This window comes from Betta splendens, chromosome 4, assembly GCF_900634795.4.
Source record: "Betta splendens chromosome 4, fBetSpl5.4, whole genome shotgun sequence".
Taxonomy (NCBI): domain Eukaryota; kingdom Metazoa; phylum Chordata; class Actinopteri; order Anabantiformes; family Osphronemidae; genus Betta; species Betta splendens.
In genome coordinates this window covers 33,022,193-33,045,693 of record NC_040884.2, presented here as the reverse complement: position 1 = coordinate 33,045,693, position 23,501 = coordinate 33,022,193, and the positions used below count along the sequence as shown (strand labels likewise).

General features: G+C 40.7%; 1 protein-coding gene across 1 annotated transcript in view; it reads left to right on the top strand.

The window, feature by feature from the left end:
- The window catches only part of nlgn1 (neuroligin 1), a 232,549-nt gene that overhangs the window by 54,739 nt on the left and 154,309 nt on the right, over positions 1–23,501 (top strand). Inside the window, 1 exon segment of the mRNA XM_029146219.2 lies at positions 22,362–22,421. Within this exon segment, the coding sequence (XP_029002052.2) occupies positions 22,362–22,421 (60 nt within the window).

Genomic DNA, 23,501 nt, shown 5'->3' with positions numbered 1-23,501 from the left:
TTCTGCCTGATGAACTACTTAATCATCTTGGGGACGGTTGGGTGAGTGAGAAAAATCCATATCCATTTTACCTTTTGTCTTTCATTGGCCACTGCTTCTCAGGTCATCAAAAATAGACAGAGGAGCAGGCGGAGGGTGAGGAGACGCTGGATGAGAAAGTTCAGGCCACGGAGAATTAGTTGTTGATCATAATTTACAGAGTGTTGCACAGGGCTGTAAGTCCTGCTGGACCGGAGCAGCGCTGAAAGGCACCGGCCGAGGCTGCGGCGATCAGGTGTTCTCAACATCGCTGCTGGATGGACTGTCATGCTCTTTATTCCATTTCACTCATCAGGCCTGTGTTTAAGTGGAAGCATTAGCCTCGAAGCCTTCGTGCATGAGGACCATGCTTATCATGCGTGATGCTCTCTTTCTGTTACGTGAAGCCTTGCTGCAGTGTCTCTGTCCACTCCGTACTCCACAGGCTCATTATTCTCCATCCCACTGTACCTTCACGTACATTTCCTTGCCCGTGGTCTCTTCATTCCCTTGTTCCTGTTCACCCGACTTTCTCACACACCTTTGGCTTCTGCAGAGTTTGTCTGTTCAGGGACGGTTCAGACGCGTACTGGTAAAGAGGCATGACAAACACCAAACTGTCTGAAAATGGAGTTGGCAGGGGAAATAGTGTCATCCTTGTTTCACTGTTTACTGTGCAGCTGAGCTGAGCTCCTCATGCTTTGATTCTTCCATCTCCTGTGCAGCAGTAAATCACTCTGCATCTTTACTTGTCTCCAGTCAAAGTACAGGCGTTCTTTTGCTTTGCAGACGTAAAGCAAGGAGATGGAGCTGAGTGGATGTGACCTACTGACTTGACACTCTAATGGCAGAAATAGTTTAGTGGTTGAATTTAAAACTCATTTTATTTTTTTTGCACTGCATATTTATTTAAAGATAATAATTCAAACAATATAGTAATTTGAAGGTAATATACTTCTTTTGAAATCAACAAACATATATATTGTCTCGTTATGAGGTTACTAAGGTTAGGTTTTGTGCCTTATGGTGAAGGTCCAAAGAGCTGTTTGCTATTTCTGTGTGTTTATTGCCTGAATTGATTTTAGAATAAGTGTCGTTTGGTGTTAGTCAGATGATTACGCTGCTGGATAAAGTTAGCCAAGGAGTGGGGAATCTTGAGGCAGATTATATTTTGAAAGTGTTATCTGATCGATCTGGCATTGTTGCTTTAAGTGGCTGTGCTCATTGAGCCGCAGATCAGTTTAAAAGGAGGAGGAGATCAATTAGCCCAGCCTTAACTGCTGACGCTATTGACTGATATGCAAACAGAGGCCATTGATTGGGCCTCAGAGCACGCTGTAGCATTTTCAACCCAAACTGCAAGGAGCCATTAGTCACAGAGAAGCGAGCCAGTGGCAGCCACAACACAGGGACCTGTCCTCATTCGATTTGCTATGCTGCTGATATTTGTCCTCAATTAACCATCGGGCTGCGTTAGTGTGGTCTGCTCAGCTCTGAAGTGATGTACCTACAGTACAGTATGTGGTCCTCCCTCTGTGTACAGTGGAGAAGCTGGTAGCGAGGGCTCTGCTTCCTCCAGTGCGTCTGCACATACGTACACAAAAGCAATAATTATACCAAGAAATTAGAGCTGCGCGCAAAATAAACATATTGTTTTAATTACCAACAAAATAATATGTTGACTCTTTTAACTTAACCAGCACTGTAGCTACAGTTATATTGGTGTTGGTCATTTCTTTAACTATGTCTAGATGGCTATGAACATGACTGTGTTTTGATCGTTGTCTGTTTGATCCAGTTTGGACCCAGCTTGTTTATTTTTCCTTGGTCACATTGGCCACTGACCTCCTTGTAGGGATTAAATTCATGGTCCATTGCATGAATATTTTGATTTGATTTCCTTCCCCAAAAATGCCAGTCAGTGCAGATTTAACATTGGCTCAGGTATTTATTTACAGTATATTCATTTAGCTTATTAGAAAGGACAGACTCAAAGACAATATCATGTGTATCATTACTCATAGAACAAGCTCCAAAGCCTGCATGTTTGTGACCGCTGTTTCATTTTAGGGACCTACTTTCAGTAAACACATACTGTAAGGATGTTAAGACAAACCCACAAAGCCCCTCTTTGTCTGCAGTTAAGCAGTCTTTTCTACTTGCTGTCATTGACGTATGAATATGATTGTGTAGTGAGAATGAAAAGAAGATTTGTAAATATTTTGCACAGACATAAAACTGCTTCACGAACCTGTAGTAGGATGTTTACTTTTCATACTGCAAGTCTCCTTCTGCAACGTAAACATCAAGGGGGTAAAAGAATCCAATGACTAAACAACCAACGCAGCAGTAAATCCACATTAGACATCTCAAACTGAGGCGATGTAGGAAATAAAAGCTGCCAAATTTAAAACAATATCTTGCTGCTTCTCTTTTACTTCTTGTGAAGAAAATATCTTCCTGTCGTTGATTTTATCTTTTCTAAAAGTATCTCTCCTCCATTTCCATCCGCCTCATTATCTCCATTCCACTCTCCTCCCTCCTACTCTTCCTGTTTTAGAAATAAAGAGAGCAAGTGCTGTAAAATGTTCCTCCGGGGTGTTTCCTGCTTTGCTTTGGTACGGTCTCCTGCTACTGCTGTCAGGAAGGAATTAGAATTTAACCTCCAACAAAGAAAGGGCAGGGCACCGTAGCCTTTATTTTTCATGAGACACATGAAATATAAATTCATTAATTGCTAGTTAATGAATAGACACCGCATGTGTGGGGATGGTGTGGTGGTTGAAACGCTACCTGATGGATTTACATCTTCATATCCTAATTACTCTCAGACCTTTTTCATTTACAGCTTCTTTTTATTTCATTTTCCAGCTGTGTTCTTTCCTGGCTGCCGTCCAGTCTGGTTTGAACATGTTGGTGGTTCTGTGGCTTCCTAACCATAGATATGACTGGTGATATCGATCTACAGCGTTTCTGTGATGAATAAAAATAATAATTAAGCATATTGGAAGAGACAAGATTTAAATAGTTCATTTGCCTTGTTTTTCTTACAGAAATATTCACAGCTGTGTCCTTATGCAAACATAACTGCATTGCACAGTTAACGTACATTGTATAATTTAATGTCTATTGTATATTAACATACTTCAGACAAGTGCACACATAAAGTCTAAATATGGGCTGCACAGTATGTCTGTTCACATCAGTAGCATTCTATCAATCAAGCCATAGTGGAGTTAGTGTTTGCAAAAAGCTTTTTATCACTGTGAGCCACCAGCCACTGCTCAGCTATAGAGAAAGAAGCATGCTGCTTGTTAGAGCCAGCTAGTGGTGTACACAGCAGTAATGCAATGGTTCCCCCTCATCTGACATGATTTTCTATAGGTTGAAGGAAGAATTGGCTGAAAAATGATTTTGTTTTTTAGTAGAATTACTGAGATTTGTCATGACATTCAAGCACCAAATTTATTGTCTCCTTTTATAGTAAAGTTGGAATTAAGTTGCAAACTGTTTCAAAATATATTTTCACTCCTTTCCAGTGAGATATTAAATATGTAAAATTAGGAAAACTGACTTTATTATACTCAATATTAAATTTCTACTGCAGAGCCCGAGGAAATGGATTAAAAAGCACTGATGTAACCTTGACGTCTGCTGTGATATGAACTTAAAATTGACCTTGCTGTTCAGAACAATGGCCGTGATTTGCTTCAGTCATTCTTTCTGCTGATGCTGAGCTTCCCTGCACCTCCAGCAATCATCATCTATATTGATGAAAATGATGCTTTTTTCCAGAAGCAGCAGGCAGGAAGCCTCACCACTCAGCTGTAAGCAGAAGGGAGGACAGATTGCTTTTATTTAGCCATGTATTGAAAATTACCACAAACAAATGCTTTGAACAGCAAGGTGGATGTGAGAGGAGCTTTTGGCTTTTGGTCATGTAGGGCGCGAGAGCCAATGCCTTCTAATTATAAACAATGCGCTTTTCAAACTCTATTCCTTGCTTGGACAAACTCACACCAACAATTTGACCTCAACTTGGCCTGGATCTCGTTTCCACTTCTGACGCAAATGACTTTTAAAGTCTTCATCAGTCCCTCTTGCAGCCAGTGCTGAGTTAGAGAACTAGAAAGAACCGGGACTGGAATAGAAAGATGAAATATTGATGAAAAGCTAAATGTGTGATTTGTAGCATGGCATCAAAGGCATCTGCTTCACTGAGGTGTTGAGGGAACCAGGAGGAAATAGGAAAAGGCAAAGATGGAAACGGAGATTCGCTTCAAACTGGAGGCAAATGGGGACATGAGGGGGACAAATTCAGTGTCACTGACATGTCATCACATGTCATCATATCATGTTGAGGGTCTCTTTTCACGCAATGATTATATGGTACATCTGAGGAAGTCTGTCAACGAAGAACAAAGAGCTTGAGCAAAGAGAACTTCCCGGTAAACACTGAGAGAGGAAGCGAATAACAGTTCACACTGACAGGCAGAAACCAAATGATGAGTAAAAAACCTTGACATGATGGTGTTCTACAGAATGAGCACCATCTGCATGGCTATAAGCTTCTGTCACTAGTTTTAGAAATCCATGGCAGTAGCATCGCTCATTCCTCCTTTCCTGTCCTTTTTTCAGCCTTACACTCTTCTTTCATCCAAGCTAAATGCTAATGCAGCCAGAAGGCTCTTTGAAATTGAAATGATGTGAAAATAGAATTGCAGTGGCAAATGAGCTGTGTTTGCCGGTCCCGTCAGGGCCAAACGAGTCTTTGAATGCTTCTCTTCCTCAGCAAGAAGCCCCTGTTCTGGGCCGCGGTCGCTCAGGCGCTCCCCCCCTTTTCACGTCAGTTAGAGTTCCCATAGGAGCTCAGATCAAGCTGAGGCTTATTGGGATGGAATTAGTTCCTACAGTATGTGCACGCACGCACACAAGCACACACACACATGCACGCATGCACACACACACACACGCACGCACGCACGCACGCATACACACACACGCACGCACGCACACACACACACACACACCCAGCACGCACACACACACACACACACACACACGCACGCACGCACACATGCACGCATACACACGCACGCATGCACACACACACGCACGCACGCACACAAGCACACACACGCACGCACGCACACAAGCACACACACACATGCACGCATGCACACACACACACACGCACGCACGCACACAAGCACACACACACATGCACGCATGCACACATACACACACGCACGCACACAAGCACACACACGCATGCACGCATACACACACACACACACACACACGCACGCATGCACACACACACACACACCCAGCACGCACGCACGCACACAAGCACACACACACATGCACGCATACACACGCACGCATGCACACACACACACACACACACACACGCACGCACGCACGCACGCACGCACGCACCAGTCAGAGGTGACAAAGCCTTAAGATGTTTCTACTATATACAAGAATTGTGTAACTTACTGACAAGACTGACTTAATAATGGTATAAAAATGGAGGGGGGGGCAACTGGACTCATTCAATCAATAATTATTACTATTAACTTTTACTTATTCGACACATAAAGGCTGTCTTCTTCTTAAACACTTTAAATGACTGCATTTACATGTGATTGTCACTGTTTTAAGTCTAGTATGTTTAAGTACGGACTCCTACGCACACACACACATCCTGTGTGAAAACCTGCTTTCAGTTACATGTCAACCTTGGAAACTAAACCATGAAAAAGTTTCTTGGTGAGGGATTGAATGCACAAGCACTGCATCGGGGAGAAACTAACAAATATGCATCCACTGAAGACAGACGCTCAGTGGGGAAGAAACGAAGTGACTGAGAAAGAAGCAAAGCAAGAGAGACAAGAGAAAGTAGGGACAGAGCTTGACTGAGACATGAAAGGAGAGGAGGGAGTGTTTAAATGTCAGTGTTTTAGATGACAGTAGTCCCAGCCCTAATCCTCCTGAATCTGCTCTCTGCTTTCTGACACCACTGAAGAACCACTGCAGTGGTGCGTAGTGAAGCATTCCTCTCCCAACACACAAAAGGAATATGGAAGAGCATCTCTCCCAGTCTCAGTGATGATTAATGGATGACACACAGTTATATAAGTGGAAGAGTAAATACTATCAGTCATCAGTTAAGCATCTCAGCAGAGAGATGACACTCACCTCCTCACACACCGAAAGGGAATCATTTCTAATTAATGAATGATAAAGCATGAATGGCTTCTGTACTTTAATTATGTGTGTGCGAGTGTGGACCCCACACTGGGCCGTTTGATTGCAGGCTGATCGGATGTTTACTTCCACAGTGTGTTATCTCTTTCTTATTCTCCCCGCTGTGAATGAGCCACAGTTGATGCCTCGCTTCCCCCTCTGCTCCATTTTACCCTTCACTCAGGTCTCCTCTTCCTCTCCCACTTGTTTTATTTACCCATGCATCACACGCTGCATCGGTGCAGGTGACCTTTTAGGGCTTCTGCAACAGTCAAAATATGCCTCTTCAGCATTGAACCTCTCTCCCACTGAGACAAAAAGCAAACTCTTTTCTTTTTGTGCCTGTTGACCCACAATGTTTTTCAGACAGTCTTCCAATTTGACTTTAGAACAAATTACTGTACAAGTGTGCTCATATTGTGGCCAGCTAAACTCTTCAAATACTGTCACTAGGACAGTATGTGGATGAGGAGACCTCAGGATGTCCTGCCGTTGGAGCGTATACTGCTGTGTTCTGGACCACATGTCCCTCAAGTCTAGGAAACGTTAACTTGATGACTCGCAACTTCTCACCAAACACGCTGGTGGGTTTGCCCGACTGCTTCATGAGTTATGAGATGTGTACAGCCCAGCCCCAATACCCCAGCTAGACTCATCTTTCTGGCCATATAAACCATTTCCAGCAACAACAATCACAACACAGTCACCAAACGCTCAAACCCAATGAGCATAAAGCCATAATTGTATGCTAAACTTATTTTGGTGACTGTCTGAAGCCCATACTATATACAGTATAGTTCATTTACATTGTGATTGGTGTCATTCTGTCTGTCCATCATTCTGTCGGTCCAATAAATATAATGTCAAATATCATGAAAAATAAATTGACTCCTCTTCTTTGAGCCATAACTCGCAACTCGCAACTCGAAACGAAAGCAATCTAGCAAATTCAAGATGGATGCTGTGTCCCTTACGCTTCGTTTGAGCTTAAGTATGCCAGAAAAGGCTGAAGTATGGGTTTGCATCAGCAGAAGCCAATAATCTTTAATTTCCTGAGAACCCCCATCCCCCACTCTTAGGCTCGTAGTGTTAACCCCGTACTGTAAGTACCATTTGAAAACGGAGAACGCCGCCGTGTACGTGAGAGTGTGCAACAATTGGGGTGGGGGCTCAGACAGCCGTCTCCAGCCAGGTCAAGCTGAGTGGGAAGAACAAAGTCCGGGCGATCAACACCTACGCCCTTCCGGTCATCAGGCACCCCGCTGGCATAATGAGCTGGCCAAAACAGGAGATGAAAGCCACTTACATCATGACTAGGAAGCTCCTTACTATGCATGGAGAGTTTCACCCCAAAGCCAGCATCCTGAGACTGTACACTAGCTGCAAGGAAGGAGGCTGAGGACTAGTGAGCATCATCTGCCTGGGCCAGGTAACCCTAATAGGTCACATTTCTGGCCTGCTTCAAGCTAAATACGGCATTGAGGGCTCAAATGAAAGCTTACAGTCTGTAGAACGACGATCATAAAATGCCATTTTAGCGTTCACTGTAACCTAAAAGCTTATACTGTATGTAACAATCTGGGATATTAATTCATAGGTAGGAAAGAGCAGGCTGCTGTTTTCCTTGCGGCCTTTTTGTGGTTACCATTTGCCTGTGGGATTCCAAGCTATAGCAGCTACTGTATCCTCCACATCTGCTATCTTGCCTTCTGGTAGTCCTATCTTCTCAGTCCTGACTACCTTTTCTCTCCTCTACCATCTGACTAGACTTATTCAGTCCGAATGACATTCCTACTGTATGTCTTGGCTGTATATCCTGGTGCTATGTATCAGCGAGTCCATCTCGCGAATCTTGTTCGCTCTTGGCATACAGCTTGATGTCATCCATGTAGAGAAGGTGGCTGACGGTTGCATTATTCCGTAGTCGGTACCCGTAACCAGTCTTGGTGATGATCTGGCTCAGGGGGTTCAGGCCTATGCAGAACAGCAGCAGGGACAGAGCATCTCCTTGGTATATGCCCCTGGTGTTACTACCAATTCCTTTCTGGGCACTGCTAATGTATTGATCCATGTGCCTGTTCATCTTGGCTGCTATGAAGACTGATAGGAGCTTCCATGTTGAGCAAAGGCAGGTTATTGTGCGGTAGTTGGATGGGACTGCTCCCACCTGGGGGTCCAGGAGACCTTATGTATGTATATACAAATGTAAAAGGAGCACCTATAACTAGTTTTCTCACATTTAACTGAATGACACAACATGTTTTCTCACATTTAGTTAAATGTGCAAAAGTCTAAATGTAAATGTTAAATGTAAATGTTAAATGTTAAATGTAAATGTAAATGTAAATGTAAATGTAAATGTAAATGTAAATGTAAATGTTAAATGTAAATGTTAAATGTTAAATGTTAAATGTAAATGTTAAATGTTAAATGTTAAATGTTAAATGTAAATGTTAAATGTTGGCTGAGTGTAAAACTGAATATTCATGAATGGGCAGGTAGACTCCATCCCTACCCTCAAACAGCGCTGGTCTCAGATCAGATCCGCCCACATCTGACTCTGGATCGGTGCACGAAAATACTGGAGAGAAGCCTGAAGTCGAAGCTATCATGGCCGCCAGCTCCGACTCCCTCCCGTTGGGGGAGATTGAACGGGCTGTAACGGCAGGTGTGCGGGCAAACAGCGCTGGTCTCAGATCAGAGACGCGAACTCAATCATCTCAAACAGTGCGCGCAAACCCCGCCCACGTCTGATCTGGAAACTTTTGTTTTTAGCCTGGACATAACTTCGGCTAGCTAGTATAGTTAGCCAACTAATTCTCCACCGGCGCCACAGAAATATTCTTTTTAAACCTACTTGACTCCTCATTAATGGTGTTTACGACAGAACAGCAGTTTGAAGCGGAGCCTCAGCCCGCACACCTGCCGTTACAGCCCGTTCAATCTCCCCCAACGGGAGGGAGTCGGAGCTGGCGGCCATGATGGCTTCGACTTCAGGCTTCTCTCCAGTATTTTCGTGCACCGATCCAGAGTCAGATGTGGGCGGAGCTATGCGTACTGTTTGACGTGTTTGAGTCCGCGTCACTAATCTTAGACCAGCGCTGTTTGAGGGTAGGGATGGAGTCTACTTGCCCATTCATGAATATTCAGTTTTACACTCGGCAAACATTTAACATTTACATTTAACATTTACATTTAACATTTAACATTTACACTTAACATTTACATTTAACATTTACATTTAACATTTAACATTTATATTTAACATTTAACATTTACATTTAACATTTAACATTTAACATTTACATTTAACATTAACATTTAACATTTACATTTAACATTTACATCTAACATTTATATTTAACATTTAACATTTACATTTACATTTAACATTTACATTTAACATTTACATTTACATTTAACATTTACATTTAACATTTACATTTAACATTTAACATTTACATTTAACATTTAACATTTACATTTACATTTACATTTAACATTTACATTTAACATTTACATTTAACATTTACATTTATATTTAACATTTACATTTAGACTTTTGCACATTTAACTAAATGTGACAAAACATGTTGTGTCATTTAGTTAAATGTGAGAAAACTAGTTATAGGTGCTACTTTTACATTTGGCACCCCATAGCTGTTACAGTGTAAGTGCTGTGCGTGCCTGTGCGCCAGAGCGAAGCAGACACACACCAACACCCCTCCGTCTTGCTTTGATATCTCACGTGACTCAGTGACTTGGGCCAGCAAAGAAACAAGCATGCGTAGAACACAGACAAAAAAAAATGAAACAACGACAACCTGTACAATATGCAAAAAAGGGAGGGAGGGAACACCACTAATTTACATTATATATTTATATTTACTTTTGAACTTTGTTCAATTAATAATTAATAATACAATTTAAAACAAAACACCTGAAAGTCATAAAAATGTATTTATATATAATAATGCATTAATTGTCAAAAAGGTATCTGTATTGGTATTGATATTGACGATACTGGTCCAGTATTTACTTGGTATCGGATCGACACCAAAGCTTGCAGTATTGCCCAACACTAATGTTAACTTTAGTGTAGCTTCTAGTGCTGTTGCTTTCACGTCTTGGCTTGTTGCCCGGTATGGAAATTTTCCTTAGCCTTAATGGGCATTTCATTTAATAATCAGTGATTGATTGCTGGTGGTGATGATGTATAAGCGCACGGATTCAAGAATGAAGAATATTCTCAGTCAATAATTAGAAAAAGTTAGGAAGCTCCTTGGACAGACAGACAAGTGTGCTGCCAATAGTGACACGTCTGCTTGACTCTGCTGCTGTCAATACAGCTTCTCTTTGCTTGCCAGTGGTAAACAGTGCCGAAAGAAACATGTGGCTGAGTCAGCGTCATATTTACCTCACAGCTAAACAACCTTTTTGTACATATATAAATCGTCTCTAATTTCAACGTCTCCATGAACAGACAGACATTCAGGCAGGACAGGCTAAAACCTATGGCGTCTTATAAACAGGGACCATAGCTATAGTCTTGAATAGACTCTAAACCACTTTCAGTTCTGTTCTGTCTGATTGCGCTGTGAGACAGTTTTAATAGTCTGAATACTGATTTGAAATGTTTTTTGTGCACCAGGCTACAGTTATGAGCTCAAGCAGTGTTTGAGTCAATATACAGTATGACGAAGTTAATCTATGACATGCCAGTGCAGCCCTTGCCAAGGGTGGTTGGTTGGAGTTTAATCATTTGGCCTCATGCAGTACGTTTTGTAATTGATAAGTCTCAGCAAGATTATAACTAGATGTATCAAACATACTTTAGGTTTATGGACACATACTGTAACTGTAAGCAAGACTCACGTGACTCACAGTTGTTGCTTGAAGTTTAGTTACTGCATGATAGAGTTTTTCAAGAAAAACATGCATAAAACTGTATACTATGTACTATATACATTTATAGTGAAACACGCTCACACACATTCTACATAAATACACTTTATATACATGGCTTTATAAACAGGCTTATGACATTTAGGGACATTTATTATGCATGAAAGCTCCAGCTCTATTTATACTTTTGTGTGAGATATGTGTGACATATCATTTTACTCTCAGCCTTTTCTTTGCTATGAGATGCAAAAAAGGACATTTTTGTGGGAATTCATTGTATAATCAGATCAGAATCAAATCTAACAATTAAATGTTAGCTGTTGCGTATATACGTTAGCACTAGACTTCAAAAGCAAGTGGAGTCGTGTTCTCCTCAGTGTTGCAGACATACGATAATTATAGTATTTGTACGATAGCTTTGGGGTCTGTACGATCTACGATATCATAGACCCAGTATACAATAGTTTTGACACTGCTGTTCACCATGTTTTGATGCTGTTTTGATTGATGCGCACATCACCAAAAAGTGTTTTCATTTGTAGCTGATTGGCTCCTCCCCCCTGTCAATCACATCAGCGCTGCTCATTGACATGAGTTCAGAACCGATGCAAACTACTAAAAGAAAAGGCTCTGATAGGCAAACCCAGCAGCTTTATAGGCCTGTCTGGTAGCGATGTTCAATATGAACTAATCTTTTGTATGACTCGGGAGGGACGAGTCCTCTTAGTGAACAATTTGTTTATTTTCATGCAGTACAGTACTTTCTCTCGCCAAATGGCAGCAGCTGCTTAAGCTCAGTCAGAAGAACAGGAAACAGAAAAGATTCTTTCACAACGTGTTCATTCTCACCCCACTCCCCGGCCTGTAGATTTATCCCAGTATATGTTGGATGAAAACGGACGAAGCCACAAGCTAAAAGCCATGTGAAGTACAGTAAGCGCTCCAGTTTGTTCGAGATTCGTTCATACAAATTCTTATAGATCGTTCCTTCGTTCTTTTGTCGTGTGACAGCTGTAGATCAGCTACGGGACTGTGTGGACTGAGAAACAAGGAAATGAACAATGTCTGATATTCATTTATTTGTCACCTGACACCCGATATACATTATTATTATTCATGGAATCATAATTAATTAGTGGTCTTATTTCTTGTAAATGTGTGTAGTGTTATTGTGATTTATGGTATACTCTGCCACAATACTACTATTACTACTACTACTACTACTACTACTACTATTACTACTACTACTACTACTACTACTACTACTACTACTAATAATAATAATAATAATAATAATGTCACGTTTTGGACACATTAATTTAATTAAATGCTTATTGTTGCTTTTTGCTTTAAAAGTCTCACTAATCATTAAAATAAGTTTTACTTTCACGTTCTTTATCAGCCGTCTTGTGAAAGGCAGCTCGGGCTGCACGCATTAGTTCATCGTTCTCGTTTATTATTTACATCTCAGGCGAGTACTACAGTTCTTTTGTGATTCATTCATTCTGATCCTTACGGATCGTTCGTTCGTTCATTTGCCATGTGATTGTCACTACGACGTGACTGTCGCGACTAAACCTCTGTGTAATTTCTTTAGGTTATCTGCACATAGAATACTTTTGTTTTTAGATGCACTGTGATTTTAAAAGTTGTTTTACTTCAAACTAAGTAGTTTGGCTCAAAATACGATAATTTTAAAGCAACATTATGACATTTCTTCATTTCCCATCTGGCAACACTGGTTCTCCTTGTTAAAGAAAGAACAGGATCATCTTACCCATTTGATTGTTTAACTACATTTTTCAGTGATGTTACAATGTAGAGACAGGAAAGGAAAGTGAGAAAGCTATGACAGCACAAAATGAGCTGGGATTCATTCCCATGGAGCTGCATGTGCATGGTTTTACACTAATTGGTTTTGTCACCATGAAGCCCTGGGCTTCCTTTTTAAGAACCCCTTTACGTCATGTACACACTGCAGGGGGGGAAGCAGTTTGGAAGATGCTGATTTTCACTAAAATGTGTCTCCTGGCTATCAAGGGTAGCTCAGCAGGCCAAGGCAAATGTGTGCATGTATGTGTGTGTACTACAGCTCATCCCATTCCACCTTTTATGTCGCAGCACGTCTTCTGTTAAAGGAAACACAATTTAAAAAATTATTGTTTAAAGAAAATAACATAGGTGCTTATAACAAACAATAGACCAAGTGGTGTCTACAAGGGGATTCCAAAGAGGCAGGAGCTGAATGTAGTAAGATAAGGCAGCTCAACATTCAGCACATTGTTCCTTTCCTTATTTCCTTAATATGGTTGCAAATGTACTAAATATTAACATAAGTGCGAGTGGTTGTTATGGGTGGCTCCAGGATTGTCTTTATAGCCCATGTCCCCCTTTCTCGCTCCATACCATAGGTCTCTAGCTTTTCTGGTCCCTCCATAGGTCCTTTAGCGCCTTCCTCCACGCCACTGCTCCCTTAGCTTATTCCTTCAGTTTGTTATTTTCCATATTAGGTTGACAGGTTATATCAAGATTCAAAAAACTTTATTAATCCCAGGGAAATTATTTTGCACACTTTGATCGCTGTCACAAATGGAGGTACACACAAGAGGGAAGGGAAATTGAAAATCAGAATGCTAACACATCTACAGTACACACATTCAAAACACGTTTAATACTATTGTTTAATTACATCTAATTACTAGCTAGAGTTTTATTACTCATGTTATTGCATTGATGAAGAGCAACCCTTACAGAGAGAGGAGGAGTTGCACAGGCTGATGGCCGTCGGTAGGAAGGACCTCCAGTGGCGTTCTGTGGAGCACTTAATACTGATCAGCCTCTGGCTGAAGGTGCTCCTCTGTCTAGGCAGCACACTGTGTAGGGGGTGGGAGGTGTTGAGGTGTTGAGGAGTTGGACCAGCATCCTCCTCTCAGCTACAGCATGTAGGGGGTCCAGCTCCACCCCCAGAACAGAACCAGCCCTCCTGATCACTTTGTCCAGTCTGTTACTGTCTGCTACATTCATGCTGCTGCCCCACAGACCACAGCCTAAAACACTGGACCCACAGAGTCATAGAACATCTTCAGCATGGAGCTGCAGACGTTAAAGAACCTCATGCATCTGCAGCATGGAGCTGCAGACGTTAAAGAACCTCAGCCTCCTCAGGAAGAACATCCTGCTCTAAACCTTATTGTTCACAGCTGAGGAGTGTCCAACGGGTTTCCAAACAACGGCCTGCGGCCTGTGATCTACAACAATGTACCAGAATATGGCTCACACATGAAACCTGACAGTATTGCATTTTGCATTGAGTTGAACTATAGGTGGAACTACCGAGTTGATCAAGGCAGTTCCACTACAAAACAGAATTCAGGGAAAGAATTCAGTTTGAAAATGACAACACCAAAGATAAGCAAGAGAGACATTTTTGAAGCTGTTTCAAATGGGACAAGTTGTGTGGAGTTTGGATTGGAGTGCCAGCTATGACAGACACAAAGGAATGGCCTCTTTGGTGTGCTCCAATGAGAGCAGAAGTGAGGCAGTTAAAATCAACCCTATCATCCACCAAGACGCACTCTGAACAGCGATGAACACTGTGAAACAGTAAACATAATTTGAGTATGAGCACTCTAGCGCAGATCATTTCGAGATGATGTGGATGCTGACGTGACGTAGGTGCTGAATATGGGGACCAGCTCTACCATTCAGAAGTTTGCTGGCTAAGTAGTGGCTCTTAACTGAGATCAGAGGTCAACCAGTTTTGGAAGGAAAAGGACCGTCCTCTTCATGAGAAGAGTGATCCTGTATGGTTTGCAGGCCGGGCGTTTTGATCTCACTGAACTCTGACTGACTGATACCGCAGCTTTACGCACACATGAAAAGTGTGAAGCTGTTGTAGGTGAATTCAGTAGTCATCTTTGTTATTATATACTATATATATCCTATTATTATCCATCCATTTTCTACTGTCATGTCTCCCATGCGAGGTCGCAGGGATTCTATCCCAGTTGTCTCCGAAGGACAGGGTACACCCTGGACAGTCCATCGCAGGGCAACACACACAGACAGACAACCGTCTCTACTCTCTACTCTCTCAACTCTAGATTTCCTTATGGGAAATCTAGAGTGACCAATGGGACTGTGGGAGGAAGCCGGAGAACCAGGAGAGAACCCATGTGAACACGAGGAGATGACAGTGGTCAGACAAACTCCACACAGAAAGGCACCCGGTCCGCCTCAGACTTATTAATAGAGCATAACAGCATAGGCTTCTTCTGTGTTTTCTGTGTCCTCTTGCATTTTAAGAGCAGGTCATGTTAACAGGTCAGAATCACTGTTCTTTAACCTTTGTATTTTGGTAGAATGGTTGTCCAAAGAATTTCTGGGATAGACTCCAGGAAACAGACATTTGCTCTTGACTAAACACTTATTGCTATCAATGATATTGGGCCAAAGGTTAAACTGGAACCAGATGTCTAGCCGACATAGTTTGAGGGTCTATAAGCTCATGCCTTAGACTGAGAGGGCCAGAGCCCCACGGACCGATGGATGACTTGTATCTGGGACCATGGTGTTCTCGGGCTGACACTATTCTCCTGCAGGAGCCCAGGTTCTCTCTACACTCTGCTCTTTTCCTCTCTCTCCCTTTTTGATAATAACATGTCATCACTTGTAATAAATCTAAAAGTGTTTGTTTCAACTTAAAAGCAGTGGTGGTTTGAGTTTGTCTACCTCAGTCTAGCAACTACACTGTGATTACATCTCTCGTGACAGAAATTTCTCATTGCTTTGCTATGCCCACCCCCTCTTGGTCTGACAAGAATAAGCTGTTGTTATGTGAATGAACTGCCAACCTTTTTTCTTTTAAATAATTGTGGTGTTGTAGGCTGATTGCTTTAGTCTGCTTAAATGAACTCGGTGAGGCAATACGTACCTAACCTCGAGTCAGTGGCCTGGCTGTTGGTGTGTTTTACCGCATATGGCCCGTGGTGAAAAACATTTGGACACCCCTGAGTTAACGTGAGTTTTTGGTTGTTGTCATTTGTTGTATAGGAGTGTTTTTAGTTTCTTCTGTTGGTGTGTGTGTGCCGTTCCAATTAAAATGTCTTGGTTACAGTACTTTGTGGTTCCTCTCTGCTCTGACTCGGTCCAGTGCACCCTCACAGACTCGATCCACCATCTTGGATGGCGGGTCATGACAGCCTCTCGCCCAGTGACAGCAGAGAAAAGTCCTAGCAACTCTTTACAACACCAAGCGGTGTAGATACTTGATGTGGCATTTTTTTATATTTTTAGCATTACTGTGAATAGACCCAAATTTAAAAATGTATTTCCCAATAGGAGGAGTTGGGAGTCAAACTAGTGACTGCATATTTTATGCAAATTCTAATCAGCTGGTTGAGCTGAGCTACCGATTAGCATGACATGAAATAATTATTTATTATAAAGTACTGTAAAGCTATAGAATGCAGTACTGTACTTAACACTGTGGTCCTTATGTACAGTACTATGAGCAACATGAGAACCATTTAAGCCAAGAAGAGTTACTTCGAGGGTATATACATAATGAAAAGGAAATGAATAGCTAGGTGGAGATTTTCGTTATCAGCTTTCAAAGGACCTGTCAGGAGCTCAGTAATATCTGAAAATGAATTACAACATTTTCTTGTTTGCCTCATTAAAAATAAAAGAGAAGCCGTGATGCGCGCAGGAGCCAGCGCTTTAAATCATCCACGAACCCAGCACATTCTATCACTGGAGCCGTTTCTTGTGCAGTGTTACACAAACATCTTTTTTTCTGCTGAGTCCCGTCTCAAAGCCTGAAGTCAAAATCCATATTTCTTTCTTGTGTAAGTAGGGTCAGAAACTGGGGTTTAAAACCTCTGCAGTTTCTGTCATGCTGTATTTCACAGAGTTGTGGGGGAACACAGAATGGATGTGACAAGCCGCGCTGCAGGAGGAGAACAGGGAGCTTCGGCGTCAACTGGACCACTTGTGTACAGTCTGTACTGTAGGTGGGGCTCAGTTTAAACTACTGCACATGAACTGAGAAACAAATCCCCCAAATGAGTGGTCAGGATTATGTCAACTCAGATTATTACTGCATGGAGTTAGCTTCACTATTTTTATCTATTTTACTTACATATTTAACATGTTAAACGCTGTAAGTGTGTCTCATAAAGTTATATTACATATGTGGACTAAATCTATCCTTATACTTAATTATATATTCATCTGTTGAATCACAATAATATTTTATTTATATTTTCAGTCTTCCAAAATGTTGTTATGCAACTAGACTGCCATAAAAAATTCAGTTTGTTTATAAATTTGAACTTTGTGTGCTGGTGTTGGAGTCCTGTGTGCTGCTTGTTCTCTCCACAACACCCTTCTGATTTTTATGCAAATTAAGTTTCATTTACTAATAACTTAAACCTTTACAAATACAACAATCTTACATTTTATACAACACAAATCTGAGAGTGCAATCTAGTAGCCTGGCAATGTTTTAGGAGATAAAGTATAAAAGTATTTCAGAGACAGATAATTAGGCTTTTTCAGTGTCAAAAACAATTATTAGATGTTCAACTAAATATGTGAAACCTAGTGTAACAGGTCGTAACAATCTTGTACCTGCATCATGAGAAATATGGCTAACAATTTATGAGCCAACTTCCCTCCCGTGTATGTTCAGCACAAGCATAGTGTAAAGTAGGGAACGGAGGCGATTGGGTGGACAGTATACGGGTTAGCTGAGTGGGGTATTCTTCACCCAGTGAACCAGACAAACAAACTGTGTGGGTGTAGAGTGGGAGAGCTACTGTATATGGAGGAATTACGAGAGAATACCACATCTAGCTACGTAGCAACAGGGCTCTTTTAATTAAGCGCTACACAGCAACCATTATGATGAAAATGAAGTGTAAATGCTCATTTGAGGAAGCGATGGAGGTGTGTGAGGTCTGGACAGTACAATTACACCATTCTGAGGTATCAATCTATAAGGGTGTCCAGAAAGCAGTGACTGCATCAGACAGACGTGACACTAAGTCTCTAGAAGTGATACGAATCCGTGCTCATGCATGTGGCTAATGTATTTTCACGTTAGTCCCTTGATTGCACATTTAGGGGTTTCTGTACTAGCAGAGAACCGTTCACTGTCGCTCTTAATTCGTTTCATCAGATGCTTCGCTGAAGTGCATAAGACTACAGTTTTACCTTGGGGAATGGATTGTGTATTTATAGTTTACAGCCTGTGGGGATTTTATCCAAGGTCAGTAGTAGATTTGGCTCATTGAGCTGGGCGCTCATTGAGCAGCCCTATTTTAATGTGCATTGGTGATTGATTAAGGCGCTATGTTTCCGTGCGGCTGTGGCTCCTGACTGATGCGCACGGAGAGCAATATGTATGTGTGGATAGCTCTCGTGCTGAATGTACGATCGATGCACAGACTCTCCTCACAATAATTACCTCATCCAGGAGAGGGGGAAGCCTGAGGGGTTGAGTGTTCATGTGAGTCATGGATTGTAGCAAAGTGTCAGACAGTTCGAAACTCCACTTCATCAGTTTCCAATCAATGTTGATGGTGGAGAGAGGAACATGTGAGGATAGGCAATAGAGATGGACATGTAAACGCAAAAGATAAAGAAGGCCAAAGGATTGTGGAGAGAAAGGCATTCATTTTATCATTTGTGCCTTATTGTGTATAGCATTGGCTGGAAAGATCTAAATCCTTAACCAGGGAATGTTTTAGGTTTATTTGCCATAGATTCAATGCTGAAGAGCATCCTTTGTTCAAGAAGTTTTAATGTAGTCAAAGGTTAATGTTTCTGGGGATGAGGAATGCTGTTACCTTTTCTTTCTGTGATCCTATTATTGGTGGGCAGCTGCTTTCTCTCTCTGTCTCCTCTTCCTCAGTTCCCCGCTAACTTACCACTCTGCGTCAATTAGATAGAAGTCATGTTTTCTTTGACCCCTATAATTTTACTGTTTAAAGTTCTCACAACTCTCTCCAAATTCCAACATTTCTATTTTGTTATGTATTAGTGTAAATGACATTCTAGAACTTTGGCAGTGAAGCTATTATTAGCATGAGACATAAATACCTTTGCTATGCTTTATGATGCCCTCCCCGGTTCAACGTGAACCAAACTTTTTTTATTGAAAACCAATCATGCATGTGCCGGTAAAGTAACTTAGGTCTATTTTGATATTTTCTTCATTCACAGTGTTGCTACTGTCTTGTTGTGTGTATGTACTGTATGGAATACATAAAGTCTTGCCATTCTCTGGCTTTAGATGTTTAATAGACTTCATTGTATTGTGGCCTCTAATAGTTCTAGTTTGAGGGTTAAACCATGACCTCCATCCTGTCCTAGTTTGCAGATGTACATGTAGCCATTACTGCTGTACAGTCTCACGCTGCAGCACGTGAGCAAACACATTATGAATTTAGTGTTTAGAGTGTGCCAGAAGGTCAAGGGGCAATCCAATATTTAGGACTATTGTATATTTGTAGGTCTTGACACTATTTAAACACCAGATATCAAATATGCCATCATTGATAATGAATGATGCTAATGTGAATTTCAAGGTACTGGAGTTTATTGTCTACTTGGGGTCATCATATGAATAGATGTCTACATGGTGACCGTCATGTTTCCTAAAGCTCATCTGTTTCTTTTTTCACATTAACTACTGTAGTATAAGGACACATTATATAGGGTAAAGTTACACAGTACTGTACGTGAGGGTGTTTCTTTTATGATTCAGTATGATGTTACGGTTTACTTGGCTCATTGCTTTTGCCCATTAGATCATTTGATATTATGCAGAGTGTTTAGGGTTAGTGTTTGAAGCCACCATCCCTTTAGGATTATATAGAAACATTTAGATGAAATTGATTTTATACACATTTATATTAACTGTACATTCACTTTAGAATATTGTGTTTTATCATGTGTTTTATCATGTTTTATGCTATCGACATGATAAAAACACCTTCCTTCATTTTAATGTGCGGTACAGTGTGTAGCTTTGACAGTGATCTCTTTATGCAGCATTCTCTATAAACAGGTAACACATCCCTTGACAGCAGATGCTCTGTGTTTCTTAGACATTTCACATTTTGAAAAGAGGCAATTCTTGTGTCTTGGTGCTTATTCAGCACAGAGAAACTACAAGTCAGCGTTCGCTTATCAAATTGCTTGTCAAATTCACAAAAGAGAGCTGGGGGATGGCTGTGGGACAGAACGATATGCAGGAAGCAGGCTCCGTCTTTAAAACCATGGAGAAATGGCTGGCTTCAAAGAAACACCACAGTGTTCACTGATGGAGGATTTATTAGAAGGGGTTTTGGAGTAGAGGCATTTTATTCCCTTGAAACAACTCATCGTGCATAACTATAAACCTTTTGGTGTGTTATTATATAAATGTACCAGCATTAGGGAGAGGCTGTGGTTCTCCACCAGTTGTGTTAGAGGTGGTGTAGTTTGACCCTGTGGCTAATAAAGGTTGTAGGGAGGAACGGTCATGTCTTCTGCAGCAGTTTTCTTAGCCCTGTGACTATGTGGCTATGAATGTCTACACTGTACAGTGTGTGCATGTGTATGAGTGTGAATGGGAGTCATCAGCACTGTCGGTATGTGACTGTGTTTCCGTACGTCATGCAACCTTCCCTTCTGCAACAGTGCATGTGTCAGATGTGCCTCTTTTCTGTGTTCTCTTGGTGGGGGTGTGTATGTACTTGCTTTTATTAAGCGTACAGTAAATGTATCTTTATGTACAAGAAAGTTGCATTGAAATGTTTAAAATTTTAATTAAGATCGTTTCAATAATGAAAAGCGTGACCACTTCCCCTGTCAAACTAATCCAGTGTCTACCTCTTTCAGGTTCATGTATGTTACTGTGGCTTCGGCCAAATGTGACAGAATTCACCCAGCAAAACGTTTGAATCTCACTAATGAACACACTAGATCTTAAAGTGGCACTTGCTCACTGGAGTCTTCCTATACTTAAAAAAATCTACCTGAGCAACGATGGGAAATTATAGTGGTTATGCAGGATATACATTGATTGATGCCTTCACATCAATTCATTTTTCCCACCTGCTGTATCTAAAACAGCATCCACGAAGGTGATAATGAAGCTGTAGCTTAGTTGTCACAGCAGGTGTCTCTCAACAACAGCACTGCTTGTTTGACTCTCTGAACATATGCTGTGGTGTCTTTGAACACCCCATCAAATCCCCATAGAAACAGCATCATGTACGTTCATCTATGCCCTTATTTGCACTAACGTCTTTCTGAATATTACAGAGACATTGTCCAGAACATTATCACCATCACAAAGGTTGCAAATGATTGCAGGGTGATTGCACTAGACTGCATTAGTTTTAGTTTGGTGGAGTTAATGAGATGGCAACTGTGTATGTTATCATTAATCTGACCAAGATTTATCCCTGAATTCCCAGTTTGTGGGATTCTGTGCCTGCCCAAAATAAACAAAAATAGCATGAATCATCTAAAGATTTCAATAGGAGGCAAACTAAAAATCAATTTTCTCATCGGCCAGTATCTGCTGCTGTCATCTCAGGCCTTTTTTCTTTTCCTAGTCATTAAATATTTCCGATGCTTCACAGCAGTGCTCCAATAGTCAAATTTATTCTGAATATGCACGCGTGTGTGTGTGTGTGTGTGTGTGTGTGTTGAAGCTCACACACACAGAGGTACCACACTGAAACACTACAACAGGGGGAGTTTGTCACATGCTTCTGCTGCTGCTTCTGTTTTTTTATAGCTGCTTTTTTCTCTGTTACACTGATCATTTTCAACTTCTAACATAATGTTTCTGATATCTATAATTGATGCTACTGTGTCAAAGAGATGTGTCTTGGATTCTAAATGTTTTATCTTAAGCTAAGTCTTCATTTTCAACACAGACCTAATATTTTTTGTCTCTTTTTTTAAACACCCTCTTTTCTTGCTCTTTAATCAAATTGTATACAGTAAGTTCTTACTGTAAACATGTGAGGTGTGGTAAAGTTCACCCAGTTTTTTTTTCTAAAACAATAAGGGGCTACAGAAGCGTAAATTATTGACATATTTTCTTATCTTTAATCTTTTGAAAGCTGTGTGTGTTCTTGATCACCCTGTTTTCCTCCATCTTCTCCTTCTTGGTCCTATAGGTCCCCTTACAAAGAAACACACTGATGATTTAGGTGATAGTGACCCCACGGACGATGAAGGTATTTTTTCCCTCAATGCCAAATTGATTTGCATGATAAGGGAAATCAAACTTACCCTTTCTCCTCCAATTTTTATCTTCTTTGATTTTCTTACATTTCTTGTCCTTTTTTGAAAGTGATGGACATTTTCTTTTTGCTCTTTACTCGTAAATTCTCTTTTTGGGCTGGATGTGTTTTGTCCTTTTCAGCTTCATGTCTAAATTTTACATGTTTCCCACCATTCTTTAATATTAATACTGTAAACATAAATTCTCTGCTTGGATTTGCTGTTTCCTTTACCTTTTCTTTCCTTTTCTATGTTGCATCCCACCAACAAATGAGATAACTATTAACCTATTAACTATTTTTGCATGTGTTTTTCTTTCTTTAATTCGTTGTGCTTATAAAAATCAAAATCATTTTCAAATGGGTCAGTAATTGTAGTAATTTAGCTCATAGCTATGAAAACTTACTCTTCTTAATGTTGTGGGGCGTCAAACCAAGAACCTTCACCCCTAGAAAAAAAAAAAAAATCACTGTCAGAACAATCATCTGAACCAAATTCCACATAATTTAGTTTTAATGTCGAATGTCAGAACAAACATGTTATAGTGTCATTATATCATGATTTGTTCCTAACATAATATAAATGACCAAAGAAAACCAAAACAAAACAAACAAATACCACATACTGTTTAGTGACACATCCCAGCAGGCACACAACTGACCTTCAGTGTTAAAATATAGTGGCAGTTATTGTTGTGACATTGATGCAACATTGAAACAACGCTGAATGCTGATGGTTGTAAAAAGGTTAACAAAATACTTTTAAATTAACGTTAACGTCAGTTGTTTTGTTATGTTGATGTAACATTGAAACAACATTTGATCGACGTCTCCCCATTAACATTGATGCACCTTTTTACACATGATCCAATGGTCATTCAACCATAATGTGACTCCACTATGATTCAACGTCAAAATGCCTGCTGGGATCTCCACATTTATCTGTGACTTGATTAAAATAAATTTAGCACAAACATCTGTTGTTTTTAGGGATTTAATGTTATTCGGTACAGTATGATAATCTCATACTAGTAA